Source organism: Leucoraja erinacea, chromosome 2 (assembly GCF_028641065.1).
Source record: "Leucoraja erinacea ecotype New England chromosome 2, Leri_hhj_1, whole genome shotgun sequence".
NCBI classification, from domain to species: Eukaryota; Metazoa; Chordata; class Chondrichthyes; order Rajiformes; family Rajidae; genus Leucoraja; species Leucoraja erinaceus.
Window position 1 is genome coordinate 100455001 of NC_073378.1, and position 13296 is coordinate 100468296.

The following is a 13296-nucleotide window of genomic DNA, read 5'->3' on the forward strand; positions in this document are numbered from 1 at the left end:
CAGTGATGGATACATGGCGGAGCGGGCGATGCCTCACCTGGGATCGCCGTTTGGAGCTCCGGGGTGTTGGGCCTGCTGCATCGACAAGGCAGAGCTGTGGTTCGCGGAGCTCCCAATGCGGGCAGCACTGACTAACATTGCGGAGTCCTGGGACCCTTTGTCGGGTGTCGCCAGCGTGAATCTCTGCCCTGCTCGGCCTGTGGATTTCAGGAGCCGCGGACTCCGGTGGGAAGTAGCCAATTCAGAGGTCCAGGCAGCTGAGGTTGACTTACCTTTCGACGTCGGGGTTCCATCGTTCCCGGCGAGAGGGCCTGAACATCGGGCCGCCCAAGCGGCAACTGTGGTGGGCTCAGGAGGCCCTGACCATAGGGGAACATCAGCGAGGAGGTTGACTGGACTTTGGTTCCTTCCCTCACAGTGGGGAACTTTGGTGCCGCTGTGAGAATGTTTGTGTTGTGGACTACTGTATTCTGTGTTTTGTGGTTTTTTTATTTGTATGAGTGTAAGGAAAATAGTATTTCATTGTCTCTTAATTGAGGACAATGACAATAAATTGAATCCAAATCCAAATTATTACTGAGCACTCCAGCAGTTGTACCCACATATCATCCAAGGGCCCAACTATTTGAAATTGACAGATTCTTGATTAGTAAAGGTCAGGGGTTATGGGGGAAAGGCAGGAAAATGGGGTTGAGAGGGAAAGAGAGATCCGCTATGATTGAATGGCGTAGTAGACTTGAATAGCCGAATGGCCTAATTCGGCCCCAACAGCTTATGAACTATTACACATGTGGGTCATCGGGACTGATCTGGGACCGACTATTCATTCCAATTGGATGGTGGATCTCTGATCTCATAAAATAACATGCTTATTGAAATGAATTTGTAGTAAATTAAGTATCTTGGAAGTTAATAAAGCCATTGAGCTTATCAAGTCACACCCCCACACTCCAAAGGCATGCAAGTATGTAGGTTAATTGGCTCAGTAAATATAAATAGATAAATAAATAGATTGTCCCTAGTGTGTGTAGGATAGTGTTAATAAGTGGGGATCGCTGGTCAGCACGGACCCGGTGGGCCAAAGGGCATGTTTCCGCGCTGTATCTCTAAACTAAACTAAACTAAAGTCTACCCTGCATTTTATTAGCCATAGTGACCCTCTTAAAAGTCTGTTTGCTGAAATACACAGAGGCCTGAACAATTAATTTAAATTTTACTAAGCTGGATAGTGAATTTGAATTGAGAGATTTGTTTAATCACAACATTTTTTTAAATATATGTTGTCGCAAAAAAAGCTACCGCAATGCTATTGGATTGTAATCTAAAATGCAAGTGATTGGATAATCTGTCTTTATCCTGAGATTTTTATCATGTCAGAATAGCTAACTCTTTATACATTTGAATGTCAAGGTGTGTCGATTTTGGGTGGATGGACATTGGAAAGACTTTCATTTAATTTCAGTGAAACCTAAAGTCTATCATAAAGCCTAATTTGAAAAAAATATATATTTGCACATGAATTGGTGTTTGAGCCAACCGTGCAGACAGGCAGAGTGGAGATGCTTTGAATAATTGCCATGGTAATCAAGCTGATAACCACACTGCAAATAACTAGATTAATTTTATAAAGTATCTGTTACTATTGTTCTTTCTCTGCAAATTTTCTGGGGTAATTACCTTGGCTTTTATTCAAAGATGCTGTGCTTTCTTGTTCCCCTGTTATGTAAGCAGTGTTTTTTGAGCAGATTGATTCTATTGTTCAATAGATAATTGTAAATAATTTGCTCCACCCCACACCCATATTACTGGCTAATTACAGTATTGTCAGCAATTAATCTGCAACCCAAAATACCTGAACAGTCACAGGAGCATTCCATGCTTATTGTTGTATTGTGGGAATTATATTTCAAATTGTTGCTTTTAGTTTAGTTGAATTGAATTGAAATTGAATTTTATTAGCCAAATGTGTATACATACAAGGAAGGTTACACAGAAAAGCTGGAGAAACTCAGCGGGTGCAGCAGCATCTATGGAGCGAAGGAAATAGGCAACGTTTCGGGCCGAAACCCTTCTTCAGACATACAAGGAATTCGCCTTGGTGCTTTACTCGCAAGTAACAACACGATATACAGTAAACAATTAAGAATAAAACATTATAATTTAAACATGTGAAGAATTAAATAAAATACCAGAGTTTATATTTATGATTCACCTCCTGTAATATCGCAAATCTATCGAAATTTAGGTTGCGGATGAGATTGAAGGAATTCTAGCGCCAAATTCTAGTGCTCTTTTATTTCCTTTTCCAATTTTGACACAGGAGGTTACCTTCAGCCCATTCTGCCTTTACTGGTTCCTAAACCATTCCCATCAATCCCATTCCCTCATTTATTTTCTTATAACCAACCTTCTCTCCCACAAACATCAATTCCTCACAATCATCCTCTCCTACATTAAGGACAATGTATAGCAGGCAATTAATCTACAAGGCAACTGTGGGATATGTCAGGAAACTAGAGCACTGGGAGAAATCCATTGAATTTAGCATGGAGAACATATTTAGCATTTGAGGACATGGTTGAGACCAGGTCAATGGAGCTGTGCAGCAACTGCTGCTGTTTAATAATTAATATACTTTTATATTGGAAAAAAATAACTGCTAAGAGAGGTACATGAACACACAATGAATTACACATATCTTTGTAACCAGAACAATTGCTCACCCCTCCACTCTGTATGTTGTACCCTCCACTCTGTATGTTGTATTTGCTATCATCTTTCATTCAGTTCCATCCTTTACCTTCCTTTCCTATCAAATTACAGAATCTGCAGCTTTTTGTTCTCCGCTTAGTTTCTGTTGCTATCTTCCTATCTTCACTCCTCCCTCCCCACTTGATCATTTTCAGCCAATCAATCCCTCCTCACCTGCATCCACCAATTCTTGCCATGTCTTAAACTGTTCTTGACCACTGCCTCTTTACATTGGTTTCATCGCCTCCACTTTCAGTATAGATGAAGAGTCTTGACCCAAAACAATTGTCCATTTCACCACACAGTTGCGGCCTGAGTTCCACCAGTAGTTTTCCTTTATTTTGCATGCAATTTCAATTCCTGTTCCGTTACCTTGTGTACCAATCCTATCTTGCTCTCCTCAACTGTTAGTTTTTCTGAGGGGTGAGAGCATGGTAGTACAAAGTTTTGCTTATTGGACATAAGAAAATAAATGAGGCCTATTGTGGATCAGGACCAACTGGGACTAAAGAAAGAAGGTGGACTAGCCACACAGTTCAAGGTACAATGTCCAGTGCTTTGCCTAAGGATGTGGCACCTGGTCATTTCCATCCATTTTGCTGCCTCTCTTCACGGCATTTCTTGGTGGAACCTGCAATGTGCAACTTTTGACAGGGAGAGATAGAAAGAGAATTTTGAGCTGCACAAGATATGCTCATAAATATGGACCCGTCTTGATTTGGGATAGTCAATTGTGAGTTGTGTTTGTGTGCAGTTGATGCTTCATGTGGCTGAATAGCTCTGAAATGTATCTGGGATGTTCATAAATTCATGTGATAGGAACAGAATAAGGCCATTCGGCCCATCAAGTCTGCTCCGCCATTCAATCATGGCTGATCCATCTCTCTCTCCTAACCCCATTCACCTGCCTTCTCCCCATAATCCCTGACACCCATACTAATCAAGAATCTATCTATCTCTGCCTTAAAAATATCCACTGAACTGGTCTCCACAGCCTTCTGTTGCAATGAATTCCACAGATTCAACACCCTCTGGCTAAATAAATTCATCCATCTCCTTCCTAAAGGAATGTCCTTTAATTCTGAGGCTATGACCTCTTTCCCTTTCCCACTAGTGGAAACATCCTCTCCACATCCACTATCCAGGCTTTTCACTATTCAGTAAGTTTAAATGAGGCCCTCCCTCATCCTTCTAAACTTCTAAACAAGGTGTGATGGAGCCTGTGACAGATTTGGTAATTAGGACGGATTGTGTAATTGTGGAGATAGGTGGTTGACACAGTGTGTTGACATTGTAATGCAGATAATGCTTTATTACGCTTTGTATGATGGTGAGAAGGATTCTAACTTTGATAATTTGTCTGATTATTATTTTTTGTGGCACTTGAGATGTCAGGAAAGCATTGCACCCTCTTTTGATCTGCCCATTCTACATCTGTGGTATCGGCAGCTTTTTTGTCTTCCTTCCCGACACTCCACCTCCTAACAGGAATGCAGAAAGTGCTTCTGCTGTTATGGAATCTGCAGTCATGTGCTTTCCATTCTCAGAACCATTCTGACTCATTTGTATGTGGATATTCCAATGAAAGCTTGCCACAAGGTCAGCATTTCATGTTCTAAACCTGATCTCTGCATCAGCTCCATGTCAGAAAATTGTCCATGGCTGCTGGTCTTCACCCATCAGTCAGGTGCTAACAAAACACAATCCTCGGATGGCTGAGATCCAGGAAGTCCTCAGATAAAGGTTAAAAAGGAGTTAAACATTATATTGCTTAACCATTGTAGTGCACAGGTTCTAACATAACATTTTATTCAATCTAAATTTTGGTAGTGCTTTCAAGGAAACAATAGTTCTTCTGTATTGAATGGTTGATTCAGATAGCCACTTAAATCTTGTCTGTTATACTGCAGCACAGCTGCCGTGTAAGCAACAGTGTATCCCTGTTATCTGTTTAAAGTCAGGAAGACTCTTTATTCAGAACTGTGTGAAAAGATCTTGATAAAAATGAAGCACATCCAGTCAGCTGGGGAAATATATGATTGGTTGATGCCGCCCGCAGAGAGGTAATGAGGGGTTTAATGTAGCAAAGCTCATGTCAATAATGGACAACTCATATGAAGTGCTCTTGAAGGCTGAGAAGTTATAACTGAAACAGTCAACATAGTGTTGCATACAGACAGGAAGAAGATATGTCCTCTGGATAAAGGTAATGTAACCTCTAATTTGGAAATTATTTCAAATTCTGCTTATGCAGATTAAAAACAAATGGTAGGGGAAACAAGATAGTGTTGTTAGACACAAAATGCTGAAATAACTCAGCGGGACGGGGAGCATCTCTGGAGAGAAGGTATGGGTGACGTTTCAGGTCTCAAACCGTCACCTATTCCTTCTCTCCAGAGATGCAGCTTGTCATGTCTGAGTTATGCCAGCATTTTGTGTCTATCTTTAATTTAAACCAGTATCTGCAGTTCTTTCCTTGACAAGATAACGTTGTGTTTGACTCTCGGGGTCAAATTCAGCCCAGTTCAATAGGATTTAGATCTCTTTTGACCATGCAAGTGTGTAAATAGTAATTCACCAGGCATTGTGAAGGCAGTGTAACACTTTGAAGCAAGCAATGTGTGGGAGTTGATTTTGAGTCGTGCAATATATCTAGAGTTAAGATTTTGCCATGAAAAATTTGGAGTTAAATCACAGCAGTTACAATATATTTACTCAAAAACACAGAAAAACTGACCAAGGGAAAATAAAGCCACCAGACGAAGTACAGGTAGATACAAAAAGCTGGAGTAACTCTGTGGGTCAGACAGCATCACTGGAGAAAAGGAATAGGTGACGTTTTGGGTCGAGACCCTTCTTCAGACTGTGTCAAGGGAAAGGGAAATGAGAGATGTAGATGGTGATGTAGAGAGATATAGGTATCAAGGTCAGTTGATTGTCACATTTACCTATCAAGGTACAGTGAAATTCACTGGTACAGAACAAATGAATGAAAGATATGCAAAAAAGTAACGATGATAAAGGAAACAGGCCATTGTTAGGTGTGTGCTAGGTGAGAACGAGTAAATGAGACTCAAGACGACTTTGAAGCTGGTACAACTAGGGTGGAGGATGGATGGAGAGGGGGGGAATGCTAGTTCCTTGAAGTTAGAGAAATCAATAGCCATACCACTGGGTTGTAAGCTGCCGAAGTGAAATATGAGCTGCTGTTCCTCCAATTTGTGTTTAGCCTCACTGACAATGGAGGAGGCCTAGGAAAGAAAGGTCAGTCTGGGAATGGGGAAAGGAAGTGTTTGGCAGCTGGGAGATCAGGTAGGTCCAGACGGACTGATCGAAGGTGCTCAGCGAAACGATCACCCAGTCTGCATTTGGTCTCGCCCATGTATAAGAGTCCACACCCTGAACAATGGATGCAATAGATTGGAGGAGGTGCAAGTGAACCTCTGCCAAACCTGAAAGGACTGTAGGGGTCACTGGACAGAGTCGAGGGAGGAGGTACACGTACTGTATAAGGATGTAAAACAAATATAAATGCGGATACATATGGCTGAACTGAATATAAGAATTGATTAGATATGGGTTGATTATTCACAAGAAAATAACTTTTACAATCTTTCATTTTTTTTTCATCTTTCAAAACTGTTTAAAAAAACCTTTACACTCCCAGCATCAAGAGTTATCATGATAACAATTAGTTCAAAATTAGTTCAACACTTACAAATGTTAAAAAAATAAATTTAAAAAAGAACATTTTCTCTCAAGTCACAAGAATTAATCAAGGTCAAATCGCTGTATTGATAATTTCAGGCATCAAATTACAGAAAACAAACTCCATAACATACTTTGTTCTCGAGTGAGCAGAATATGATGCCCTATCATTCATTGTATGACTGATATGTTGTACGAGTTTAGCCCTCCACACTGCCCTCCAATACATTCACACAGAGACCTTGCAAAATGTGGACCACTCACCAAATCTTGTGAGCCACATCCTGGTGAAGGCAAACAACAATGAAGAAATTTGTCACCAACTGCAGGGTGCCAGTAGAGCCTTTAGCTGATTAATGGAACGGACATTTGAAGATCAAGACTTCGGACCTTGTGCAAAATTCATGGCATATTAGATGTCAGTGATCCTTACCGTATGCATGTTTCTTCGACCTGGACTATCTCCAGTCGGTACCTTCAAACCACTGGAAAAATACAGACAACCCTGTTTTAGTAAAATCCTACAAATTTACCCGAAAGATACGCAAAACAGCGTATTCTACCAGACCATTTAAGGAGATGCAAGAGGCTGCAGATGTTGGAATCTTGAGAAAAAAACAAAATGCTGGAGGAACTCGTCAGGTCAGCCAACATTTGTGGAGGGAATTGGACAATCAATGTTTGAAGTCTGAAGTACCCGTCTGAAGAAGGATCCTGATCTGAAATGTTGTCTGCCCATTCTCCTCCACCATCGCTGTCTGACCCAATGAATTCCTCCACCACTATTTTTTGTGATTAAGAATGGGCTTTCTTGAGATGACGCAAAGCACAATGCGCTTTAAAGTTTGGTTAGATGTCTCGCACAAAGCCTTAGGGAATTAAATTAAATCGGGACTAAGCTGGAGAGGACCATGTGTATCGCACATCCTGACATCCCCCATCCTCAGTCAATAGCAAGGAATCATCTTGTTTTCCCATCTCATGGGGAAAGGGCACACCAGAAATGTGTCCCTGGTATTCTCTAGTCCATAGAAAGGAGACAATAATGAGGTCAGGATGAAAGGCCACCCAAGGAAGTAACATCAGAAAAACTTCAAGATTGTTAGGAGCATTTCATGTTTTTTTAGATTGTATATAGTGGTCACATTACTGAAAATATTGTATGTAAAATTATTTTGTATTATAGGTTTTAAAAAACCCAGAGGTACCATATCGACTGCAAGAGTCTCGACTACAACTACTATGCCTAGCGTGACAACATCTACTGCCAAGAGACAGCATTTTCATCATTGGACAACTATCTATCATGGGTTTACAGACCATCCCATCATCTCATCGAGGGAATTTACAGCGGGAAAACTTCAAGATGAACCAAATTGGCCTTCCATGTTCTTGGAAATAATGAAGGGTTTAGAGAAAGCATCTCAACAGAAGTAACAAATGGTAATGCAGTACCCAATAGCAAGAAAGGAGAGATAAGCATTTCAAAAACCATTAATCCAACATTGACTCGGAGAAGGCCGTTAATAAAAACACAGCCTCCCCTTGTGCCTACAAATTCAGAAAGCTTTTACACAGAGGATGAACTAATGCCTGAGCCACAGCTGGTTACATGTGCAGATTTGCCATGTTTTTCAGGGGTTCCCTGTGAACCAACTCAGTACGGAAGCTTCAAATGTGGACGGTGCCCTTTTGGCTATTTTGGAGATGGAGTCACCTGCAAAGGTATGGTGTCACATTAGTATTGCTGTAATCACTCCTGTTAATCCTCAACTACTTAGATTTGAAGGGAAAAATTAAAGAGCCAAAAACCCCCAACCAGCCAAGAAAGCAAGTCCATAATAGTGTACAGACACATTATTTTATTTTGTTAGAAATCTGCCGCCTTTGCAGAAAATTGTTTTCATTATTCCACTATAATTACTGAATAATACAATGAAAATGAGATGCTTCTAAAAAGAAATGAAGGAAAGATATTTTGGAAGTGGAATTTGATAGTGTGGTACTAATTTCTGAATTATTCCCTCTTCAGAAATAATGAGTTTACAATGGTAAATGGAGAAGTGCAGATTATTTGCATTACACCATGCAGACAGGTCAGAACAAATACATCCTGAACAAGATCCAGCAAACTTAAAAAATTGGTTTCTGTGGAAGCTTCTGAATGTGTGATGGCAAGAGTTCAGGGACAACATGTTCCTGTTAGGGACAGCGACGTGATTGGCATGTTTAGAGAACCCCAGTTGATGAGAGACAACGAAGCTCTGGTGAGGAGAATGAAGGAAGCATACACCAGGTTTTGGCAGTCGGGATCAAATAAATTCCTCAACCAGCGAAGAACCACATTTGAGGGACATTGGGAGGGAAAAAGAAGAAGACCCGAGATAGATCTGGCAGGCATGATAAAGGAAAATTCTAAGGGATTCTAGTTATATTAAAAGTAAAAGTGTGGTTAGCATGAGAATAAGTTCCCCTTATGTTTGGAGCCTCAGGAGATGGGTGAGATTTTTAAGTTAATATATTTAGTTAATATTTCTCCTCCGTTTTTACTGTGGAGAGATCGTGGAAGCTATGGAATTGAGGTACATTTATACAGATCTTCAAGACGACCTTGTTGCAGCATTCTGCAAGGAATAGACCAATTTTTGGTCTGTACTTTCTCTGTAGCTGTAATACTATTTCCTGCGTTTTGTTTATTTTTATTTTCGCTACCTTTTGTGGTCTGGTATGATCTTGAAGACAGATTTCAGAATGGGGATGAAATGGAGAATAAAAATGACATATCTGGAAGATCAGGGTCACCCTATGGACTGAAAACAGGTACACTGCAAATAGGTCATCAGCTCCGTGTTTGTTTATCCCAGAATATAGAATGCATTGTGACAAGCAAAAGCAGTGCACTTAACCTGAGTTACAATAATTGATTCATCTCAAATAATTTTGGGTGCCCAGACAGAAAGAAGGATGGGGATCAAAAGGCAAATATGGCATCTCTTGTAGTGCAAAGCAAGGTTCCATGGGAGCAGAGCGCATATTGGTGATGATGGAAGAATGAACCAGGGCATCTGGAGAGAAGTGTTCAAGAAGGAACTGCAGATGCTGGAAAATCGAAGGTACACAAAAAAGCTGGAGAAGGGTTTCAGCCCGAAACGTTGCCTATTTCCTTCGCTCCATAGACGCTGCTGCACCCGCTGAGTTTCTCCAGCTTTTTTGTGTACCTTCTGGAGGGAAGTGTTACTTTAGTATGCTGAAAAGTTAGAGTAAAATCTCCATACATTCCTATTGAATATAGAGGCTGGTGGGGATAAATATTGGCCTGAAATATGGATATGTCCATTCCTTACCACATACAGCACAAATTGGCTATTCATCCAAATCATCCGTGCCAACCGTGATGCCTATTTATACTGCCCTGGCTCATCTCAAAATTGTATTTGAATAAAGGAACAATAATCTGGTTCTTCTTCAATTATCACTATGTAATTCAAACTGAATTAAGTTTATTTTTAATTTCATAGCAATTTGCAGATATCCTTGCGGCAGGAATATGGAATGCTCTGCGCCAAATACCTGCCGCTGTAAGCCTGGTTATACTGGATACAACTGTCAGACTGGTAAGTGTAAAACTAATATGTAGTTAATTAACCATATTTGTGATGTGTCAATATGGATTGTATTTGTTCTCATCAAAAATGGAGTTGTGAATGCAAAGCTGTTGTGAATTCCAGCACGTACTCTGGAATAATCATGAGGAAGAATTGTTCCCCTTAGATTTTATTACATCACTTAATGTCTCGGTGACATGAAGTTATGTTTTTCAAATATTTGGCAGTCAATTGTTTTTAATAAGCTTTTTAAATGGTAGATGAAATTCAAAATTGTAGATGCTGGAAATCTGAAATAAAAACATGAAATGCAGGAAATGCTCAGCAGATTAGGCAGTGGCTGCAGAGGGAAAAAAAATCTGTTTATGGTTGAGGACCCTTCATCCGAACATTGCTGTAGGATACCAAAGAAAGACACAAAATGCTGGAGGTCAGGCAGCATCTCTGGAGAATATGGACAGGTGGTGTCTCGAGTTGGGACCCTTTGTTTGAAAAGAATAATCAGTTTTAAAAATCTGGAAATGGAAAAAAGTTACAACAATCATATAAACTGTCTTTTTGTAAATGTTGATTGATAATTATTGATCAAGATCCTGCTCTTCAAACTAGGGTCATGTGATCTTTAGCCTTGATCTATGAAAGCAGCTGAGGCCTCATTTAACGTCTCACTTGATGAGTAGTTTAACTATTGGATCAAACCCTCCTGGTTTCTAGCCACTACAAAATTCTATTGCTGGAGTTACAACAACTATAAACTAATTAGCTGCTGGTGCTTAGGAGTATAAACCTACAAAATAAATAAAAATGGAGTAAATGTTGTAATGTTTAATTTAGTTTAGTTTAGAGGTGCAGTGCGGAAACAGGCCCTTCAGCTCACCGAGTCCGCACCGACCACCGACCTCGCACATTAATACTATCCTACACACACTGGGGACAATTTAACATTTCACACCAAGCCAATTAACCTACAAACCTGTATGGTTTGGAGTGTGGGAGGAAACTGAAGATCTTGGAGAAAAGCAATGCAGGTCACGGGGAGAACGTACAAACTCCATACAGACAAGCACCCGTAGTCAGGATCGAAACCCGTGTCTCTAGCAAAGTAAGGCAGTTGCTCTACCGCGATCCCACTGTGCCGCCCTTGAAGGTACATAGTTTGAGCAACATGTCCATATTGTGGTTGTGTACCGTAAGTTCAATTGGTGCAGGATAGTAGAAAATAAGGGAAAGTTCACCACAATCTTATCTCATCTGTAAGTAAATGATATAGAGATGAAGTTATCTTGTGTACAATGCACAGCATCTTGTTAGATTGTAGTAATTGGTATGTTATTTTCACATTTAACTTTGCTGATACTGACCAATATACCAGTTTCATGTTTTTCTGTATCTCCAAAGCAATATGCCGACCTGACTGTAAAAATCATGGGAAATGCCAGAAACCCAATGTCTGTGATTGTCTGCCTGGATATGGAGGACCAATCTGTGATGAAGGTAATTTGAGGTACACATGGAACACTGAGAGAAGCATGTACTACAAATGCAATCATATATCATGTCTTGAATTTTGTATTGGTTGACTGTGCATGTTTTGATTTTACACGTGAGGTGCTTTAGTCTTAATTTGAAATTAGGTTCCACAATAATTTTAGCTAATTGCATTTCCTGCCCATTTGGTACTTTTAAATAAGATATGCGTTAACTGAGGAAGGAAATATACCTGGCTAAAAAACATTGCACTTCAATTATGTTCTCCCAATCTCTCTTCCTCAGATGTAACATTAAAGAAATGTGCTCAGCTCAAATTGCAGTTTGCAGCTACAGTAACTGGAGATAAGGATGGAATCATTAGAGACGGTACACAGTTTGTAGCAGAGGCTAAGGATAATGCCTTCGGTCTTTCCAGCAATTAGTTGCAGGAAATTATATTTCTGTCGAGTATAAAAGTAAGACGAGCATTCTGACGAGCCAGACCTTTTGGGAAATGCTGTTGTCATCTGTGTGTGCCAGAGGGTAGAATATAAATGAGGACAATTAAAGAATCTGCAAGAAGGAATGGCAGATGCTGGTTTAAACCGAAGATAGACATAAGAAGTTGGAGTAACTCAGCGGTACAGGCAGCATCTCTGGAGAGAAAGAATCGGTGACGTTTCGGGTTAAGACCCTTCTTCAGACCAACACTTTTCCAAATTGGGTTTTGTTTAGAATTTGTTTTACAGAATCAGTGAAAAATTAATGTATTCTTAAATTATACTAAAATTGTTGAAGTAGACAATAGGTGCAGGAGTAGGCCATTAGGCCCTTTGAGTCAGCACCGCCATTCAATGTGATCATGGCTATTCATCCACAATCTGTACCCCGTTCCTGCCTCCTCCCCATACCACTTGATTCCGCTAGCCATAAGAGCTCTATCTAACTCTCTTTTGAATGCATCCAGTGAATCTGCCTCCACTATCTTCTGAGGTAGAGAATTCCACAAATGTGAAAATGTTTTTCCTCATCTCAGTTCTAAATGGCCTATCCTTTATTCTTAAATTGTGGCCCCTGGTTCTGGACTCCCCTATCATCGGGAACATGTTTCCTGCATCTAGCGTATCCAATCCCTTAATAATTTTATATGTTTCTATAAGAACCCCTCTCATCCTAAATTCTAGTGAATACAAGCTCAGTAGCTCCATTCTTTCATCATATGACAGTCCCATCAAATTAACCTGGTGAACCTATGCTGCATTCCCTCAATAGCAAGAATGTCCATCTTCAAATTAGGAGACCAGAACTGCACACGGCACTCCAGGTGTGGTCCCACCTGGGCACTGTACAACTGCAGAAGGACCTCTTTGCTCCTATACGCAACTCCTCTCGTAATGAAGGCCAACATGCCATTAGCTTTCTTCACTGTCTGTTGTACCTGCATGCTTACTTTCAGTGACTGATGTACAAGGATACCCAGGTCTTGTTGTACTTTCCCTTTTCCTAACCTGACACCATTCAGATAATAATCTGCCTTCCCGTTCTTGCCACCAAATTGGTAACCTCACATTTATCCACATTATACTGCATCTGCCCACTCACCCAACCTGTCCAAATTGCCCTGCATCTTCATAGCATCCTCTTCACAGTTCACACTTCCACCCAGTTTTGTGTCATCTGCAAATTTTCTAATGTTACTTTTAATTCCTTCATCTAAATCATTAATGTATATTTAAATAGCTCCGGTCCTAGCACCGAGCCT

The 13296-nt window shown here is 40.4% G+C and overlaps 1 protein-coding gene across 1 annotated transcript in view; it reads left to right on the plus strand.

Moving 5' to 3' along the window:
- Positions 1 to 13296, plus strand: part of LOC129713110 (von Willebrand factor D and EGF domain-containing protein-like) — a 161104-nt gene that overhangs the window by 121302 nt on the left and 26506 nt on the right. The window contains 4 exon segments of the mRNA XM_055661963.1: positions 7646 to 7852; positions 7855 to 8184; positions 9978 to 10073; positions 11463 to 11557. Of these exon segments, the coding sequence (XP_055517938.1) occupies positions 7646 to 7852; positions 7855 to 8184; positions 9978 to 10073; positions 11463 to 11557 (728 nt within the window).